The following is a 17,616-nucleotide window of genomic DNA, read 5'->3' as shown; positions in this document are numbered from 1 at the left end:
CTGCTTCATCACTGTGTTCCCTTATGCCCTCACTAGCATGGCCCTGTAAGTGGGGAAGACCAGGCTCCCGGGCCCTGCTGACGAGGGTGGCCCTGTCCCAACCTACCTTGCTCTGAGAGGGAGGGCCTGGCTTGCTGCTGCTCGCAGGGGCAGTGGCAGGAGTGGACAGGAACATACTTCGGAACAGCCTGCGCTTGAGGCTGCTCTCCTGGGTCTTAGGGCTGGGGCTGCCCTCCCCACCTGGCCTGCCGCTTGCCGAGCCCACCAGGCAGGACTGTGGCCGGGCGTCCTCAGAACCATGCCTGGCAACCTTGGTCCCGCGCCTGCTGGCAGCCGCGGTGGGTGAGGCGCCTGGAGGGGAGCTCTGTAGGCATGCGCCCAACTGCAGGCAGCGCTGTGTGGCACCCTGGAACTCGGTGGGGCCTAGCGACTGTGCTTTGGTGGCCAGCCCGTTGGGTAGAACCCTTGGGCTCTGTGGCTCCGGCCACGGCATCTGCCTTCGGTCTGCCGGCGTGCCCCCGTTGCAGCTGAGGTAGAGGCCGTGGGGGTCAGTGTGCTCAGACTGGGGGCTCTGCAGGTACATATCCGGGTTAGTGGTCCAGTGCTCATCCCCCAACAGCCCCAGGGATTGTGCCCGCCGCCGGCTGGTGGGGCTGCGGCCACGCAGGGTGTTGGAGCTGATGACCGACAGCTTCTGGATGTCGTTGAGCAGCCCTGATATGTAGCCGTCCGTGGGCACCGAGCTGCCCCGCACCACTGTCTGTAGGGGAGGGAGAAGAGCGTGGGTGAGCAGTGTGTTCGTGGTGGGGAGGGTTGGCTCTGGACCAGGTCAGATAGCCTTCCCGGGGGCCTTCGGGAGAAACACCTAAGGCTCTCGCTTGCTGTATCATCTATCTGTTTCTTACTTTTTCAGTCACTCACCAGGGTCTACAGCAGGTTGGGCATGTGGCGGGGTGGGGGGCACAGATACAGGGAGGAGGCCCATTGTCATGGGCTCTCAGCCCAGCAGGGCAGACAGGGAGTCAGCACACCACGTGGTGTGGGCATCTGAGCTTCGGGAGCTGAGAGGGCATGGAGGTGGGGTCCAGACCCTGCCTGGGGTCTGCTGTCATTCTCTGGCTCTGTCTGTGTCCACATGGGAAACGTCGAGGAGGGAGCAACCAGTCTAGGGCTCTCCTCCACATTGACTGACTTTGTGGCCTCCAAACCTGGCAGGGCCCCTGACCTCAGCCCCGACCAAGCTCTTGCCCTCCTTGACCCACACAACTAAATCTTCCTGTTCTGGGAGTCCCAGTCCCAGAGGGGCTGCGGGTCCAAACACTGTATGGGATACACTTCATATGAAAGATTATTGTTGCTGGGCATCCTATATTTTTCTTTGCTAAATCTGGCAACCCTACCAGCCTGCAGAGAGAGACTCCCCAGGCTCCTCCTCCCTGGAAATTGAATCCTCACCCAGGGTGAGGCTGATGAGCAGGGAACACAAACAGCTGGCTAACTGATAGCTGGTAATTAGGGGGTTCCTCCAGGTGCCTTTGTGGTTTTGCCAGGCACGGGCTTCTGTGGAGTGGGAGAGGCCACGCTCCCCCCGGACCATCCCTGCTGCTGCCTCCCTTACCTTCATGGGCTGGAGCTGCACCCGCGTGATTCGAGAAGGGTCAACCACAGGCTTGGGTCGCCGAAGTGTGTCCAGGATATTCTGCCATTGTGGTGGGAGGCCCACAAACTTGCCTTCTTTGGGGTCGAAGGAGGTGTGGACACGGTGCTGGAAGTTCTGTGGGGCTGAGATCTCAGGGCGTTTCTTCTTTTTCTTTCGGAACATGGTGCCTGTGTGGGGGGGGTCAGACTGAGCTCCAGTGAGGGGCTTCATGGGAGCCTGGTCTGGGGAAGCATAGCTGGGTGCTGCCCCACCCAGCCCACTCAGCTCTGCCTCTCTGCCCGCCCCCGCCAGGGCTTCCCTCACCTCTCAGCCCTACTTCCTCAGGGAAATGGACAGCTCCCAGCAAAGCAATCCCAGAAACAACCAAAGTGCCAGAAATAAGCCAGCACAGACTACAAACAAGGAAAAGAGGTGTCTGTCTGCTTGTCTGTGCCAAGTCCCCTGCCGAGCAGGCAGACTCTGGGAGTGTGTTTTTCTAAGATCCAAAGCCCATTACAAATATCATTCCACTGTCAAATAATTTAAAAAGGGGAAAGAGGGAAGAAAGCAGGCAAATGCATTTTATGAAGCAGGTACATAGGAGTCTGATGCTTAAACCAGAAACGAATTATACAAGAAAAAGAAAAGCTGAGCCAATCTCACTTGTGAGCAGAAAGGAAAATCCTAAACAAAACTAGTAAATCGAATCCAACAGCATGTTAAAGCTTTTTGTTTTTCTTTCAGATCCCATTCAACTCCCGTCTGTCCCAGGATGGTTCAACCATGGAATTCCCTGTTTATGTGATAAATAACATTCATAAAAAGCCAACATGTTATCCAGTCCGGGACCACTTATCATAGGACCAGGAACCCCAAAAGGGCCTTCTTGGTCACCAACTGCTTGGCCTTAATTCCAGAAAGGTCCTGAGTCAAGGGCACAGCTGGCGTAGGTGAGGACAGCTATACAAAGAGTAAGTCTTCCCAGAAATCACCTCCCCCCCCTTGGGCCTTTCCCCATTTGGTCTCAGAACTCTGTGCAAAACATCACTTGTAGCCAAACCTCCATTCTTCTCCTTGCTAGTCTGGGCTTTGCCTAAGGCCCTGTGATCAATGTCAATAGCTACCAGGGACACAGGCACGGAGACTCAGAGCCCAGATGGGGAGCCTGGAGACCCAGGGTGTAGTGATGACTCCAGCCTGCCTTCAGGGAGCCCTGGGTGGGACCACATGCTGGTGGAAGACTGTTCGGGAATGCTCATTTGAATGCTTTTGTACCTGAAGTGGCTCAAAACAGCTCAATGTGGGGTGTATTTTTTTGGCTGTTTTTGTTTTAATTTTTTCTTTACTGTGGCAAAACACACTCAATGGGCTCTACTGTCATGGGGAAAGGCCACTTGTAAGTTTCAAGAAACAGATGATGTTTGTTTCTTGAATTGAATACTTGGATCATTCATCTATCCAGAGATTTGGTGTTGTGCTCCTGACCATTTTCTCTCTTTCCCTAGCGCTTTTTTGGTATTGTGTTTTGTTTTGTTTTTGTTTGCAATAAACATAAACTCTTGTATATAAAACAAACCAACCCCAAAGATTTGGAATACAGACAGAGCCATGACATTCTCTTTTGGTTCCTGCTCTGGAAATAGCATTTTCCCAGTCACATTAGCAGGCTCTGGAGCAGGTCGCAGAGCTGGGAGGCAACTGGCATCCACTCAGAAAAGCAGGGAAACTTGAACAACCACAGCTTTCCCACGAGGAACTCATCACATGGGAATCAATCTGAGTCTGTGTCACACCTCTTGGAATGTCAGCAACTTAGGGGACCTTGATGTTGGGAGTGTACCAAATAATACTCCTTCTAGACAAAGCCACGTGTGCAGGACCCCAAAGGATTAAGGCCTTTGGAATGAAATTTACCTGTTGAGTTGCAGGTGAATTGTAAGGAGTTTCCCACTCATTTGAGGAGGCTTTGAGGAGCTACCTAAATGATTTGTGCCTCGGGGCTCTTCATTTATTAAAAGGGGTTAATAAAAGCTGCCTCAAAGGGCTTCGTAGACTTAAGTGAGCAGACCTTCCAGTGAACAGGGCCTATTTACTTTGCCATGTTACCTCTCTGTACATCTCTGTCTCTGAGCTCAGGGCCCTGTAGATATTGGGACGTGAGCAGATACCAATCTGGGAGAGATGTCCAATACCTTTCTTCATGGATTCACTGGTCAAGGGACCATGACTAATTTGGGGGGCCTGGGCACCTCATCACCTCTCTATCATATAGACACTGTGAGGTTTGGTAAAACATCCTCCTCCTGTTCAGCCTTTGGCCCCCAGGGTCTTCTGCACTTCTGTCCTTACAGTCTCACAGACAAACCCCTCTGCCCCTAGATTAGCTTCACTGATAGTTCCACTTTCCTGCCTCACTCTGTGAACTTAAATTCTTCTGCAGATGTAGGGACACACCCTAGAGCTGAAGAAGAGCCAGCTAATACTTTATCTCCAAAACATCCCTCTCCCTAGTTACCCCCGCTCCTCGAGTACCCAGCTTTTTCTATAGGAATGTACAGGGACAGCATCTTTAGGAAATGGTACATGGCTCTAGGATCCCCCTCCTGGGCCCCCTCCTGGGAACAAGTTTTTCCCAGAAGCAGTAGGAAAATGGGAGGAAAAAAAAGGACACACCAGAGTCCTAGGACCCAGAATTGTGGCAGTGAGTATGGAGAGCAGCTGGAAGCAATGAACTGAACTCAGGATTTGGAGGACGGGGTAAGAGAGTCAGAAATCAGAGCCGGGGGTGCCTGGGTGGCTCAGTCGGTTAGGCATCTAATTTTGGCTCAGGTCATGATCTCACGGTTCATGTGTTTGAGCCCTACATCAGGCTCGCTGCTGTTAGCCAGAGCCCTCTTCAGAACCTCTGCCCCTTCCCCTGCACTCTCTCTCTTTCTCTCAAAAATAAAATAAACATTTTAAAAAAGAAAGAAAGAAAATGGTTGTTGTAACCCAGCCATCACATCCAAATAAAATAAAATAAAATAAAATAAAATAAAAAATAAAATAAAATAAATCAGCCAGTCACTGAGCTAGTGGGAAACCCCTACCTAAAGAGAGGCTGTTAAGACTCATCCCAATGTGGTGAGACTAACACTGTCTGGTACAACATGATTATTTATATAGAAAATGGAGAAAGGTCTACATACAAATTGTTGGAATTATATAGGTGAATTTAAGGTCAGTATAAAAGAATCAGTTGTATTTCTTCATACCAACAACAAATAGAAAACAAAATGTTACATGGACTCAGCTCCATATACATTTAAAAAATTATTTTAATGTTTATTTTTGAGAGAGAGTGCCTGTGGGGGAGGGGCACAGAGAGAAGGGGTACAGAGGATCCAAAGTGGGCTCTGTGCTGACAGCAGAGCCAGACAGTGAGTCGAAGTGGGATGCTTAACTAGCTGAGTCACCCAGGTGCCCTGAAAATAGAATTTTAAAGAGTCTGTGGTACAATGGGAAATAGATCTTTTATTTTATTAAAAAAATTTTTTTTAATATTTACTTATTTTTGAGAGACAGAGCATGAGCAGGGGAGGGGCAGAGAGGGAGACACAGAATCTGAAGCAGGCTCCAGGCTCCGAGCCGTCAGCACATAGCCTGACACGGGCAGGGCTCAAACTCATGGACCTCATGGACCATGAGATCATGACCTGAGCCGAAGTCGGATGCTCCACCAACTGAGCCACCCAGGAGCCCCAAACACTTGATTTTAGTTTCCTGTTCCTGGCACACAACTCCCCAAACCTTTGGAATCCCAAATGGAAAGAATGTTCAAACCTTCAGCCCTGCCCCACCTCTGGGGAGGGAGTGGGACTGGAGATTAAGTTAATCATCAATGGCCAATGATTTGATCAATCACACCTGTGCAATGAGGCCTCCATTAAAAACCCCTAAACGACAGGGCTCAGGGAACTTCCGTGTTGGCGCACCCATCCAGGTTCTGGAAGGGTGAAGCACCGAGAAGGTGCTGGAAGAAGCTTGGTGCCTCCTGCCCCATACCTGGCCTTAGGCATCTCTTCTCTTTGGCTGTGCCTTGGTTGTATCTTTTTTAAGTTAAAAAAAATTTTTTTAATGTTTATTTATTTTTGAGAGACAAAGAGATAGAGTGCAAGCAAGGGAGAGGCAGAGGGAAAACACAGAATCTGAAGCAGGCTCCAGGCTCCAAGCTGTCAGCATAGAGCCTGACGTGGGGCTTGAACTCACGAACGGGGAGATCATGACCTGAGGTGAAGACGCCTAACTGATTGAGCCATTCAGGAGAAGGTTGTTATCTTTTATAATTAATGAAGAATAGTAAAGTGCCTCCCTGCATTCCATGAGCCATTCTAGTAAATTATAGAATCTGAGGAGTGGCTCATGGGAACCCTCAACTTAGAACCAGTTGGTCAAGCCTGACCTGTGGCCCAAGACTCACAACTGGCATCTGCAGTGTGTGGCGGTGGTGGAGGGAGGTTTGTGGGACTGAGCCTGTTGGGTCTGTGCTGACTCCAGGTAGTGTCAGAATTGAATTGATTTGTTGAATACCGAGTTGGTGTCTGAAAGTTGGAGAAATGACCGCAGGAGGGGGAAAAAACCCTCTCATTTGCTACCAGAAGCATTACCAGGGAAACAACCCCTCAGATACCATTTACCATTTTACATTAAAAATATAAAATACTTAGGAATAGATCTAATCAAGCATGTGCAAGGTCCCTACACTGAGAAGTATAAAACATTATTAAAGATATTAAACAATGTTCACAAATTGGAAGACTCAAGGATACAAAGATATCAATTATTTCCAAATTAACCTACAGATTTGTTTCAATCTCAATCAAAATCCCAGCATATTTCTTTTGGTAGAAATTGACGAACTGATTACAAAATGGAGAAACATAAGGGGGAACCTGGGTGGCTTAGTCAGTTGAGCATCTAACTCTTGATTTTGGCTCAAGTCATGATCCCAGGGTCCTGGGAATGAGCCCTGTGTCCAGCCCCGTACTGAACATGGAGTCTGCTTAAGATTTTCTCTCTCTCTCTCTGTCTCTGTCCCCCTCTCCTACTACTCACACAGTCTCTCTCTCTCTCTCTCTCTCTCTCTTAAAACAAACAAACAAAAACAAAGGAGAAAAACGGGCTTTGGGGCACCCAGGTGGCTCAATCATTTGAGAGTCCTACTCTTGATTTTGGCTCAGGTCATGAACTCATGGTTTGTGAGATGGAGCCCTGTGCTGGGCTCTGCGCTGACAGCATGGAACCTGCTTGGGATTCTCTCTCTCCTCTCTCTGCCCCTCTCCTTCTCACCTCTCTCTCTCAAAAGAAATAAACTCTACAAAAAAAGTAAAAACAAAAAACCAAAAAAACAACATACAGAGAAACAAAGAATCAGGAACAGTAAAGATAATCTTGAAGAACAAGGTTGAAGGATTACCCTACTACATACCAAAGATTTATTATAACAGTATAATAATTGATATAGTGTGGAACTGGCACAAGGATTGACAAATAGCCCAGTGGAACAGAAGAGAGAATCCAGAAATAGATCCAGTCATATAAGGTCACTTAATTTATGACAAAGGTGACACTGCAATATGGTACGGAACAGATGATCTTTTCAATAAATGTAGCTGTAGCAATTAGATACCCATATGGAAAAAAACGAATTCATGTCAGACACCAAAATTAATCAGATCTAGATGTGAAAGGTAAAATAATGTGCTGCAGGCAATGATGGGGGGATGAAAGAAGGGGAAACCCATGACTGGCCATTGCCTGCCCCAGGTCCAGAATGGGTGTCTGCATGGGGTCCCAAGTTTGGTGGGCTCTCCTGGAGCTGCTGACCTGCTAGGGCCAAAACCTCCACACCCACGGGTCCCAGAGATAAATTAAACTACCAAGGTTTCCTTTGTCTAAAGCATAATTCTTCTTCTTCTTCTTTTTAATGTTTATTTATTTTGAAGGAGAGAGGGCGTGAGCAGGGGAGGGGCAGAGAGAGAGGCAAATAGAATCTGAAGCAGGCTCCAAGCTCTGAGCTCTCAGCGCAGAGCCGATGCATGGCTCGAACCCATGAGCCGTGAGATCGTGACCCAAGCTGATGTTGGACACTCAACCAACTGAGCCACTCAGGTGTCCCTAAAGCATAATTCTGGATAGCAAAGGTTAGGAGTAAGGGATTCTTCCTAGGATTTCCTTCTAAAGAAAACAAAACATGTTTAAAGAGTGATCATGAGAACAGAGTTTCTAAGAGACACACTTATCCACTCAAGTGTCCAGTGTTGCCAAGTCATCGGGTATGGAAACACCTGCGACAAAGGCATCGGGCATCCCTCCACGGGGCCTGTGTTCTTGGAGCATACCACCTGCCCAGACAGGGGCCTTGATTTGCCATTTCTAGGTCTCCATTTTCTACCCCAGTTTCCTACCTTCTGACCCAAGACCAAGGGCCCAGGGGCTGAAGGAAAGTGGTTGCTGCACCACCCATGAGGCCATAGTGGTAAACCAGCCCATGCCAGCTTTAAAGTTGCCACCCTAGTATTTCCACCTCTGTGCATCCACACTCTAGTCACCCAGCAGAGGAGCTTTCCTCAAAGAAGATACCCCTGAGGAGGGAGGAGGACGGAGGAAGGAAGGAAGATGATTTTCCCTCTGAGAGCCAGCCCCTGCCTTTCCTTCTACCTAGCGCAACGGAAATCCCCTGGACCTGACACTCTGAAGGGCAAATAGGCAGAAGCAGAGCACCAGCTTGGGCTCAGGGTGGCCTTCCCTGCCCCCGCCCCTCCTGTCTGACACCTCATCCCAACACAGGGGAAGGAGAGGCTGAGGGTTCTTTCCTAGGCTGGGGTCCATCCTTGTGATTGAGGAATGCTTTGAACTTTTTTCTACTTCTTCTTTTTTAAATGTTTATTTATTTGTTTTTAAGACAGAGAGAGTGTGTGCATGGGTACATGAGCTGGGGAGGGGCAGAGAGAAAGGGAGACGGAGAATCCCAAGCAGGATCTGCACTGTTAGCACAGAGCCTGATGTGGGGCTTGAACCCTTGAATAGTGAGATGGTGACTGGAGCCAAAATGAAGAGTTGGACACTTAACCACCTGAGCTACCCAGGCCCCCTGGAACTTTCCTTTTCTGAATGTCTGCAGACATCACCTGCTGGCTGGCTGGACAGCCCCTTACTGGACAAGAGGGAGATGCCCAGCATGAGGAGTGAAGAATGCTGCCCAAACCAGTTTGAGAAGGAAGCTCTCCAGGCACAATTCCTGCTGAGGCTGCTTCCTCCAGCCAGAGTCTGGCAGACGGGAAGCCTGTCAGTTCCCAGCAGAGGCTCTCTGGAGGAAATGCTACCACACCCAGTAAACCAGAGGGTGGAGCTGGTGGGACGGTCTGGGGAGCCACAAGCCCAGCGTCACTGACTGGTATGACTGTTAAGTCAGAGGAGCGGGAGCCACAAAGGGAAGGTGCTAGGCTCTTTCCAAGGATCAATTCACTTAATTCTCACTACAACCTGAGGGAGGTAGGAATTATCATTATATATTTTTTAATTTTTTAATGTTTATTTATTTTGAGGGAGAGAGAGAGAGACAGTGCAGGCAGGGGAGAGGCAGAGACACACACAGAATCTGAAGAGGCTCCAGGCTCCAAGCTGTCAGCAACACAGGGCTTGAACTCACCAACCATGATCTTGTGACCTGAGCAGAAGTCAGACACTTAACCGACTAAGCCACCCAGGCGCCCAGGAATTATCTCTATTATCCACAATTCTAGATGAGCTGAGAGAGGCTACATAACTTGCCCAAGAGAACCAAATAGGGAAATAACTGAGGTGGGGTCTGAACCTACATTTGGTTCTGAAGTCCCTGCTCTGTCCTCCATGCTTTCCCTGATGGAGTTGGGCTGTTTTAGTCTCTTTCCTGGGGCTGTCTATGAACAGGCATGGGGCCGAGCAGCTTGAGTAAACTCAGGGGGGTGTGGAGAAGGGGTGGGCCAGGACCAGCTCCCTCCACCATGATTGCTAGGTTTTTTTTCCCTGGGCCGATCTGTGAGTCAGAGACCAGAGACAATTAGGGCTGTCCTGACTTGCAGGCTGACCCTTACTTTATTTGGAACTGGGGTTTGGTTTTGCCCTACAAGGGGTGGGTAAAAGGCTCCAAAGAGCTCACGGTGATGGCTGTGATATCAGGGCCTGGCATATACAAGAAGAGCGACAGAAGCAGCAGGAGGGTATTCTCGCCAGCACAGGGTCTCAGCCTAAAGCCAGGCAACCTGCAGGCTCAGCTCAGGGAGTGGTGGGCAGATGCTACTGTCCTATGCCTAGAAGCGGTTTGGGTGGTGGCCCCCCCCCCCCACGAGAGCAGGGCACTGTGGCTAGGCTGGTCTAGAGTCCACGATGGGGACAAGCAGGACAGCCACATTGGGTGGGTCACCCTTGCAAACTGCTTTTCTAAGACATCTATCTGCTGGGGAGCAGGGGATGGGGGGGAGGGGCAGGCCTACCAAGCTGTTTCACTAGTGGTGAGGTGCTGTCTGACACAGTCACCTACCTTACCTTCCCCAGCCAGATGTGAGTGGGTTTTGGCTGTTTCCACACATCAAATCCTCTCAAGAGAAGGACCTGTAGCCTGCTGAAGGAATCCACAAGAATAGGCTGCAGGCTTGAAAGGCAACTTCCAGAAAGTGAGTCCAAAGGAGTCTGTAGCGACTCTGAAGGGGGGCAGGATTTGGCTGGTTGTGTCAGTTATGAGATATTGGTAAATTCTTAGGAATGAGGCTGATGAAGGGGAGCCTGGGTGGCTCAGTTGGTTAAGCATCCAACTTCGGCTCAGGTCATGAGCTCACAGCTCGTGAGTTCGAGCTCTGGAGCCTGCTTCAGATTCTGTGTCTTCTTTCTCTCTCCCTACCCTCCTCCCCTACCCCCACGCATGCTCTGCCTCTCTCTCTCAAAAATAATAAACGTTAAAAAAATATTTTCAAAGGAATGAAGCTGGTGGGATTCCCCTCCATATCTGGGCAACGGGGAAGTGAGAAGGCAGCTGCGCCCTGGGCCCGGCTCCAAGTGCTAGTGAGCCAGAGTGCAGAGACACATGGACTTCCTCTGAGAGAGGCTCGGTGCCTGCTTATCAGAGCTGAGTGCCGGCTTGTGTGGCCCCAGAGCATGGGGTTCTCAAGTTCATTCTTGTGACCTTGGCCTGCTCGCCTCCTTTCTAGGCCTAGCATTTCCGGTGGTGACTAGGGAGTGGACTCGTTCACTTCCGCCAGCTCACTACTCTAGGAGCGGTGAGGAGAGAGGCAGTCCGTTTTCCAGCTCAAGGAGCAATTTTAGGTATTTTTAGTAAATACCCACTCAGTCAGTCGTCACTCAGGGAGTGTATACCATAAGCACCAGGCTCTGGGCTGATCTTGTCACAGACAGGATCTCCTCACCACAAGCCTACAAGGCAGAACTATTATTGTACCCATTATGCAGATGAAGAAATCCATGTCACAGAGATTAAGCAGTTTGCCCAAGGAGAGCAGCAAAGGAGGGGAGAGTTGCGTCTTTCTGACCTGATGTGACCACTGCTGCAGGCAGCTGTCACCCCCACCACAACACTCTGTGTCATTCTCAGGCCCACTCACGAGGCCTTGGGAAAGGAGCTATTCTAGAATCATGATGCCAACATAGAGGTAAGCCCCCTGAGTTCTACAGCACTTAGAAAGGTACCCCCACCACTGCCACCACCCAGTCACAGAGTGGCCTTCAAAGGACTGTGTCACCCTCAGGGCTGGGCCCTTATACCCAAGGATTTGTAGCTGGGTAGCCTGACCTCTTTATAAGCCCCTCTGGGAACTGTCATCCCACACATCCTTCTGCGAAGAAAGATGGGCCTCACTGGCTCCCCGGTTGAGAAGACAATGGATGGAAGTCAGCGTTTCACTGAAGGATTCTTATTGGCGAGGAATATTTTTTCTCAAATTTTGCTTTCTGGAGTTTGTTTAAATATACAATTATGCTATTCATTCACTGATGCAATAAATTCACTTACTGTGCATTGACTCTGCTCTGAGTTCAAGGGACCATGGTGAATAAAACAAAATCCTTGGTCTCAGTCAGTGTGGCTTGCTTTCCCAAAGAGCTGTGGCTCGACCTCCCCCTGATCGGTACCGCCTGCCCGAAGAAATGGTGACTGAGACGGTGACTGACGTGCAAGGGACTTGCTCAAGGGGTCTGGCCTTCCCTCCATCCCTGGCCAACTTTCACTCCTTTGGTGGCATTCCTGACAGGGAGGTATTTGTGCCCTGCTTTTGTTCCTCCTTCCCTAGGCCCCGCCCTCTGTCCTTCTGTCCCCTTGCTGCTCATCCTTTGTATGAAGCTGATCTCCATCCTCCCTCAGCCTCTATCAGGAGTCTGGGCCTGCCATCTGCCCCTCGGTAACATGACACATGTTAGGAGAGTGGCATCCCAGCACCATTTCCTGGGGGAAAGTTTCACCAGGGGGAAGGGCCTGAAACGAATTTCATTTGCATTTCTGCCCAGCTGTCACCTGCAGGATAGGTGGGCCCTAGATCCAGGCTGTGCCCCTTACTGCCATTGCTCAAAGCAGTGTCCCCAGGATGCTGAGTGGTCCCCTGAAGTTCTGCTGTCCGACTGGACAGGCCCAGAGATAAGCGGAGTGTGCAGGGTAGACGGCATTATGCACACAAGCCAAAGTGTCTGGACTCCCTGCTCTTGTCACCATTCCCACACTACAGGTCCCAGTGAACCCCCAGGGGAGAGATGCAGGGACTGTTGTTGAAAAGAATATGATAATAAAGCCAATTCAATCTCTTGTGTCAACACTCCAACTGAATGAGAGGCCGAAGAGCCAGGCTGGCGAGCCAGGAAGGTCAATATTGACTCAGGCCGGCTCGGGGTCAGCTCCAGCCTGCTGATGCAAGGTTGCGGTCTAGCAGCGGCTCAAGCCAGAGCAGCCCTCTGACCTGTGTTCTGTGCACTTAGACTCCACAGCACTGGGCTTTCCTGGGCATGGGATTATCTCCAAGGGAAGAGTGAAGAATGGCCTTCCGGGGAGGGCTGCAGGCCAGGTATCTCTATCACTATTCCAGATTTTCAGCAGCCTCCACATGCAGAGGCCTGAGCCCTCATCACAAAGTCCTTGGATCCCAGCCAGAAGAATCTTGTAGAGTCTCATACTCACAGGATTAAGGCCCCTAATCACACAGAAAGACTGTTTTACAGCCCTTAACTTTCTATGTCTCTGTCTTGTTCCCCTTGCACACTCACAATACTGTGAGGTGACTCAAACCTGCTTTACTGGGTTCATCTTAAAGATGGAAGGAGGCTGGGAGAGGAAGAAGGAGACCAGAAAGGGAAAAGACACACATGCAGGTATAAAGTGCCTAGGACGTGTCAGATGCTGTTCTAGGTGCTTTTTATTGGTGCATTTCATGATCACGATGCTACAAGGTAGATATTATGAGCTTTGTTTTACAGGTGAAGAAACTGAGGCTCAGAGAGAAAGATTGTCCGAGATGGTAAGCGGCGGGGCTCGTATTCAAACCCCATGGCTCTGACCCCAAGCTCCTCTAACATGCATGGTGCCCAGAAAAGTCAAACGACCTGCCCCAGATCACACAGCCACCCAGGACAGAGACTGCCCCTGCCCTAGGCAGCCCTGTGGCAACAGTGTGTCCAGGGTCACCCATGGACATGTGAGCACCTGCGACATGTACAGAACATGCTGCTACCTCTGTCTCCAAAGCTGGACCCTCTTTCCAGAAATGGCCCCTTCCCTGGGCCACCCCACTACCTGCCCTGTATGGACCATCTGCTTTTACTTTATTCTCATGGCTTGCTCTAACCCCTACACAGAGCCAGACCATTCTCGAAGTTCTCCAAGAGGGGAGGGCTCAGGTGAACATTTCCAAAATAATACCTGGAGGCTGAAGAGGTGGCTCACTGCTGGGGAGACAGGGGTGTGTGTGTACATTTATTATTTATCATGGTGACTTCTCACAACTATCCTATGAGGAAGGCACGATTGCTTCATTTTATAGGGCATTAACATGTAGAGAGAAGTAAAACAACTTGCTTAAGGAATAAAAGGCCAAGTCAGAATTTGAGCCCAGATCTTTCTGGTTCCAAATGTGCTCTCAGCTACTGTCCTATGTACGGCCTGAGGAGAACGCACAGTATGAAAGTATTCGCTGCTCAGTTCCAAGAGACCCAAGGACAGACATAGACCTGACCTCCCTCTCTTCCCTTACCTAGAAACACAAGTTAGGGGAGCCTAAAACACACCAGAATAGGGCAAGACACAGAAAACACAGCCCACCCCTTGGAAGCTCTTCATGTCTCAGCCTTTGGTGTTCTTAGCAGCATCTCCATCCCAGATGCCACTCACCCATTGTGAGAAAAGCTGGATGGGTTTTAGCAGGTTGGCAATCTGGGGAAGGAGCTAGCAGGCTGGGATGTACCAAACTGTACCTCTGTCTGGGGCTGTCTCCAGGTCTGCTCCTACCCTTCCTGTTTTGGGAGCCTCTTTCCCAAGCAAAAATTCAGCACACCAGCCTCTGTGACACTGCCTTGTCCCAGACAGGCATCACACCCGATGATGACCACAGAGGCTGGGGCAGGGGCAGGCAGGGCATGTGGGCTGGGCTGGTGCAAGTAACAATGCACATCTATTAAGAATTGAGAAATGGCACCTAGGCACCTGCCTAACTACCAAGAATGGGCCATCCCACGAGGGCCACCTGCCTGCCCACTGCCCCTTCCAGCCTGTCTCTCAAGGAGGTCTTGAGAAGGCTGCTGGACACCTTACCAGAGCTGAAGGTTCCCCACTCACCTCCTGACTGCCTTCCTCACCTGCTCTTCCTCAGACTCCTCACCCTTCAGTGGGCAGCGCTGTCAGGTACCGAGGAGAGGGAAGACTGAGGACCTTCCCTGGCCCGCAGTCCGAGGCCTGGGTGGAAACATCAGATATTCATTGTGACAAATGGAGTTTATGCCTCCACGGATTTTGCGACTGGGCAGAATTCGGAACCACCCCAGGCCTGCCTCCTGACAGAGCCACCATCTCAGGGACAAGGGGAGGTGGCTGGCTCCTCGCGCAGCGCACGGGGAGGAGGGGCAGTGGGAGCAGCACCGCTTTGGACCCCTGTCCCCGCCGCGCTCTGAGCCAGCGCAGTCACCGGCCCCACCTCGCCGGCGGGACCGGGGTGCCCTCTGGGACGCGGATCCCCTCGGGCCGGAAGCGCCGGCGCACACGCGGAGGTCTGTCCCGCTCCCAGCTGCGCCGGCTCTCGGCCCCGGCGCTCAGGGACCCTCCGCGCAGCGCCCTCCCCACGGCCGCTCCTGCGCGCACAGGGCGCCGGCCAGGCCTGAACTTTGGGGAATGAAAACCCGGGGAAAGGGGGCCGTCCTGCCGGGGGGACCAGTCCGCGTGTCCCGGCCCCAGCCCGGGGAGGGGTCGCCAGCCTCTCGGGGCGGCCGGGGGCACCCACCTGCCGAGCGGGAAGTCCCTGGGGAGCTCGGAGAGGCCGCAGGAGCCGGGCCCGCCCTCCGCGGGAGGGACCTTGGCGCCCGGAACGCCGAAGAGAGGCCGCGCTTACTTGTTTGTGCAGCGCCGGCTTCACCTGGCAGCCAGTTTGATTTCAGGGTGTGGCCTCAGGTAGGACGCGGGGAACACAAAGCCCGGGAAAAGTCGGAGAGGGGTGCGGGGGGTCGCGGTCAGGAGCCTCTCTGACCGAGCAGTGGCCCCCTGCTCGACCCTTCTCCTCTAAGCGCCCTGCCCCAGCTCCGGTTGGTCCTTCGCCTCGGGGTCCTGATCCCCGACCTGCCGGTGGTCCCGGGGCCCCCTGGACGGCAACGCAGAGGCCTGACCTGGATCATCCGCTGAGCGCCTCGCTGTACAATTAGCTCAGTAATTTGCATTGCAGACGCACATCTGGAGGCCCCCTGTGCTGACTCCTCCCGGACACTCAGAGATGCAGCCGGGCTGGGCGCACCCACCTACACCCCCTGGGGAGCCTCAGCTGGAGGCCTACAGCCGGGTGTCCTGGCCTGTCAGTCCCCTCTGGACAAGGCCCTAAGACTATTTTGGGATAGTTCTCTTGAGAAGGCAGGAAAGCCAGGATTTAAATAGATTCCAATTCCCTTGTTAGAACGTGCTCAGTTCTGAGAACCTGTGGCCTCAGGATTCCCTGGTAGGGGACCTCTGGGAAAAAGAAAGCTTCCAGGAGCCCTGCCCTTCCAGAGAATGGGCCTGGTTACAGAGCTGGCATCCCCTGGCTGTGGCCAGTGGTCCCCAGCAGTGCCCTGGCCTAGGAGCAGGATGGACATTGGGAGTGGCTCACTCCTTCATGTCCTTTACCTGCTTCTTTTGAATTAGAGGGTATATTTGTTGTAGGGGAGGGGTACGAGCCATGTGCCTGCTGCTTCCTAAACAAGGGACTTGCTGTCCTAGACTTGGGCCCTGAGAGAGGGCTGTATCCCATTGAGTGCTGAAGGCATTCTGGCTTGGAAATTCAGTGTATCTAGACACCAAATGGCTGGCCCCAAGCAATGGCTGGGTGACTACCAGTGTCACAGAGTGGGGACCAAGGACAGGGCTGGGGTTATTGTCATTGTTGGGTGCCTCAAACTTTTGTCATTAATCGAGGTCACTATTGCCATGCATCATTTTTGTTCCCTGATTCTTTAGCTACATCAGTGCGATTTATAGATACAGCATTTGCACATGGGCTCTATTGGGTGTGCATGGTTTACTATAGGCTCCTGCCAAGCCGAGCTGAGGTGGCTAGTGGGAACTCACCAGCCCCAAACACCCTCCCTCTGTCTGGCTACACTATGCCCCTCACCTCCCACCCCCAGCGGAAAGCACGGTGGTGGTGACTGTTGTTGCTGGGAGCCCTGGGTTAGTGGTGTGGAAGCTGGGTGCTCACTGCTCGAACCCCTACTGCTCTCCTCCATGCACTCTGCTCCTCTCCTTACCCTCTGTCTCCCCTCCTCCTCTCTCTTTCCCTAGTGGATTCTTTCTCTTTCCTTTGACAGGGTAACACTGAGGCCTGACCCCATGAGCCAACTTCCTGTGGCCCCCACCCCCCAGGAAGCTGCCTGCTGAGCCCAGGCTGCTGGGGGCCATGTGGCAGGGCAGGGGCAGCTGGTACACTTTGGCTTTCCCCACAGATTAAGGACCTATCGATGGAGGAGCACTGGCTGGTGCTGGCTACTGGAGGCAGGGGGTGCTGGTTGGGAGGGTTCGGGGAGGTGGTTGTTGAGTATTTGAAATGAACCTTGAACTAAGCTAGAATGAACTGCGCTGCGTTGTTGAACCTAGAATCAACACCCTGAATATTTTTCCCCCGACTCACAGATGCACGCATGAATTCTTTTCTTTTAATACGAAGAACTTCTATACCCAAACCAGAGCTCCAAGCAGTGCTTTTAAGCTACTGAACTACAATAAAGTGTGAGCATTAGAATATTATCAGACTTGAACTGGTATTTGATTTGGTTTGAATCCAAGCTTGGGTGTTGCAAAAGGCTACTAGTCAAGTCCCATCCTCACCCTGTAGGAGTGAGTCTAGGAAACCCTTGTGTCCTGTGGGAGCAGAGATGGGGTTGGGGGCCTTAAAAGGAGTGGAGACAACCAAATATAACTGAGCTGGGAGGCGATGAATGCCCCATCACTGGAGGTATGCAAGAACCCAGATAACTATCAGTCAGATATGCTAGAGAAAAGGTTCCCATCCAAGACTAGGGGCCCTCTTGGGCCCATCCCAACCCCAAGTTTCTGCACTTCCAGTCACATCTCCAGGTAGGTCTGCTGCACTGGGTTCAATGACCATTTGTAAATTGGGACACCTGGTATGTGCTGAATGGATCCTGAGTGAGTACCACCCCCACCCCATCCTCTTCTGATCCACGCCCAGGCGGTGGCAGGAACACTCTAGGGGACAGAGTATGTCTCCTTTAGC

The 17,616-nt window shown here is 51.7% G+C and overlaps 1 protein-coding gene across 2 annotated transcripts in view; it reads right to left on the bottom strand.

Annotated features, from left to right (window-relative positions):
• Positions 1–17,616, bottom strand: part of PAK6 (p21 (RAC1) activated kinase 6) — a 37,472-nt gene that overhangs the window by 10,229 nt on the left and 9,627 nt on the right. Inside the window, exons 1-4 of one of the 2 annotated variants that reach the window (XM_029952154.1) lie at positions 15,142–15,270; positions 14,504–14,600; positions 1,619–1,827; positions 107–760 (exon numbers count right to left, since the gene is read on the bottom strand). In XM_029952154.1, the coding sequence (XP_029808014.1) occupies positions 107–760; positions 1,619–1,822 (858 nt within the window). In that variant the 5' untranslated portion in view covers positions 1,823–1,827; positions 14,504–14,600; positions 15,142–15,270. Of the gene's footprint in view, positions 1–106; positions 761–1,618; positions 1,828–14,503; positions 14,601–15,141; positions 15,271–17,616 lie in introns of those variants that run through there. The other variant, XM_029952153.1, reaches the window with a different exon arrangement.

Source organism: Suricata suricatta, chromosome 9, assembly GCF_006229205.1.
Source record: "Suricata suricatta isolate VVHF042 chromosome 9, meerkat_22Aug2017_6uvM2_HiC, whole genome shotgun sequence".
Taxonomy (NCBI): Eukaryota; Metazoa; Chordata; class Mammalia; order Carnivora; family Herpestidae; genus Suricata; species Suricata suricatta.
Note: the sequence above shows the minus strand (reverse complement) of the source record. Positions and strands in the feature narration are given on the sequence as shown.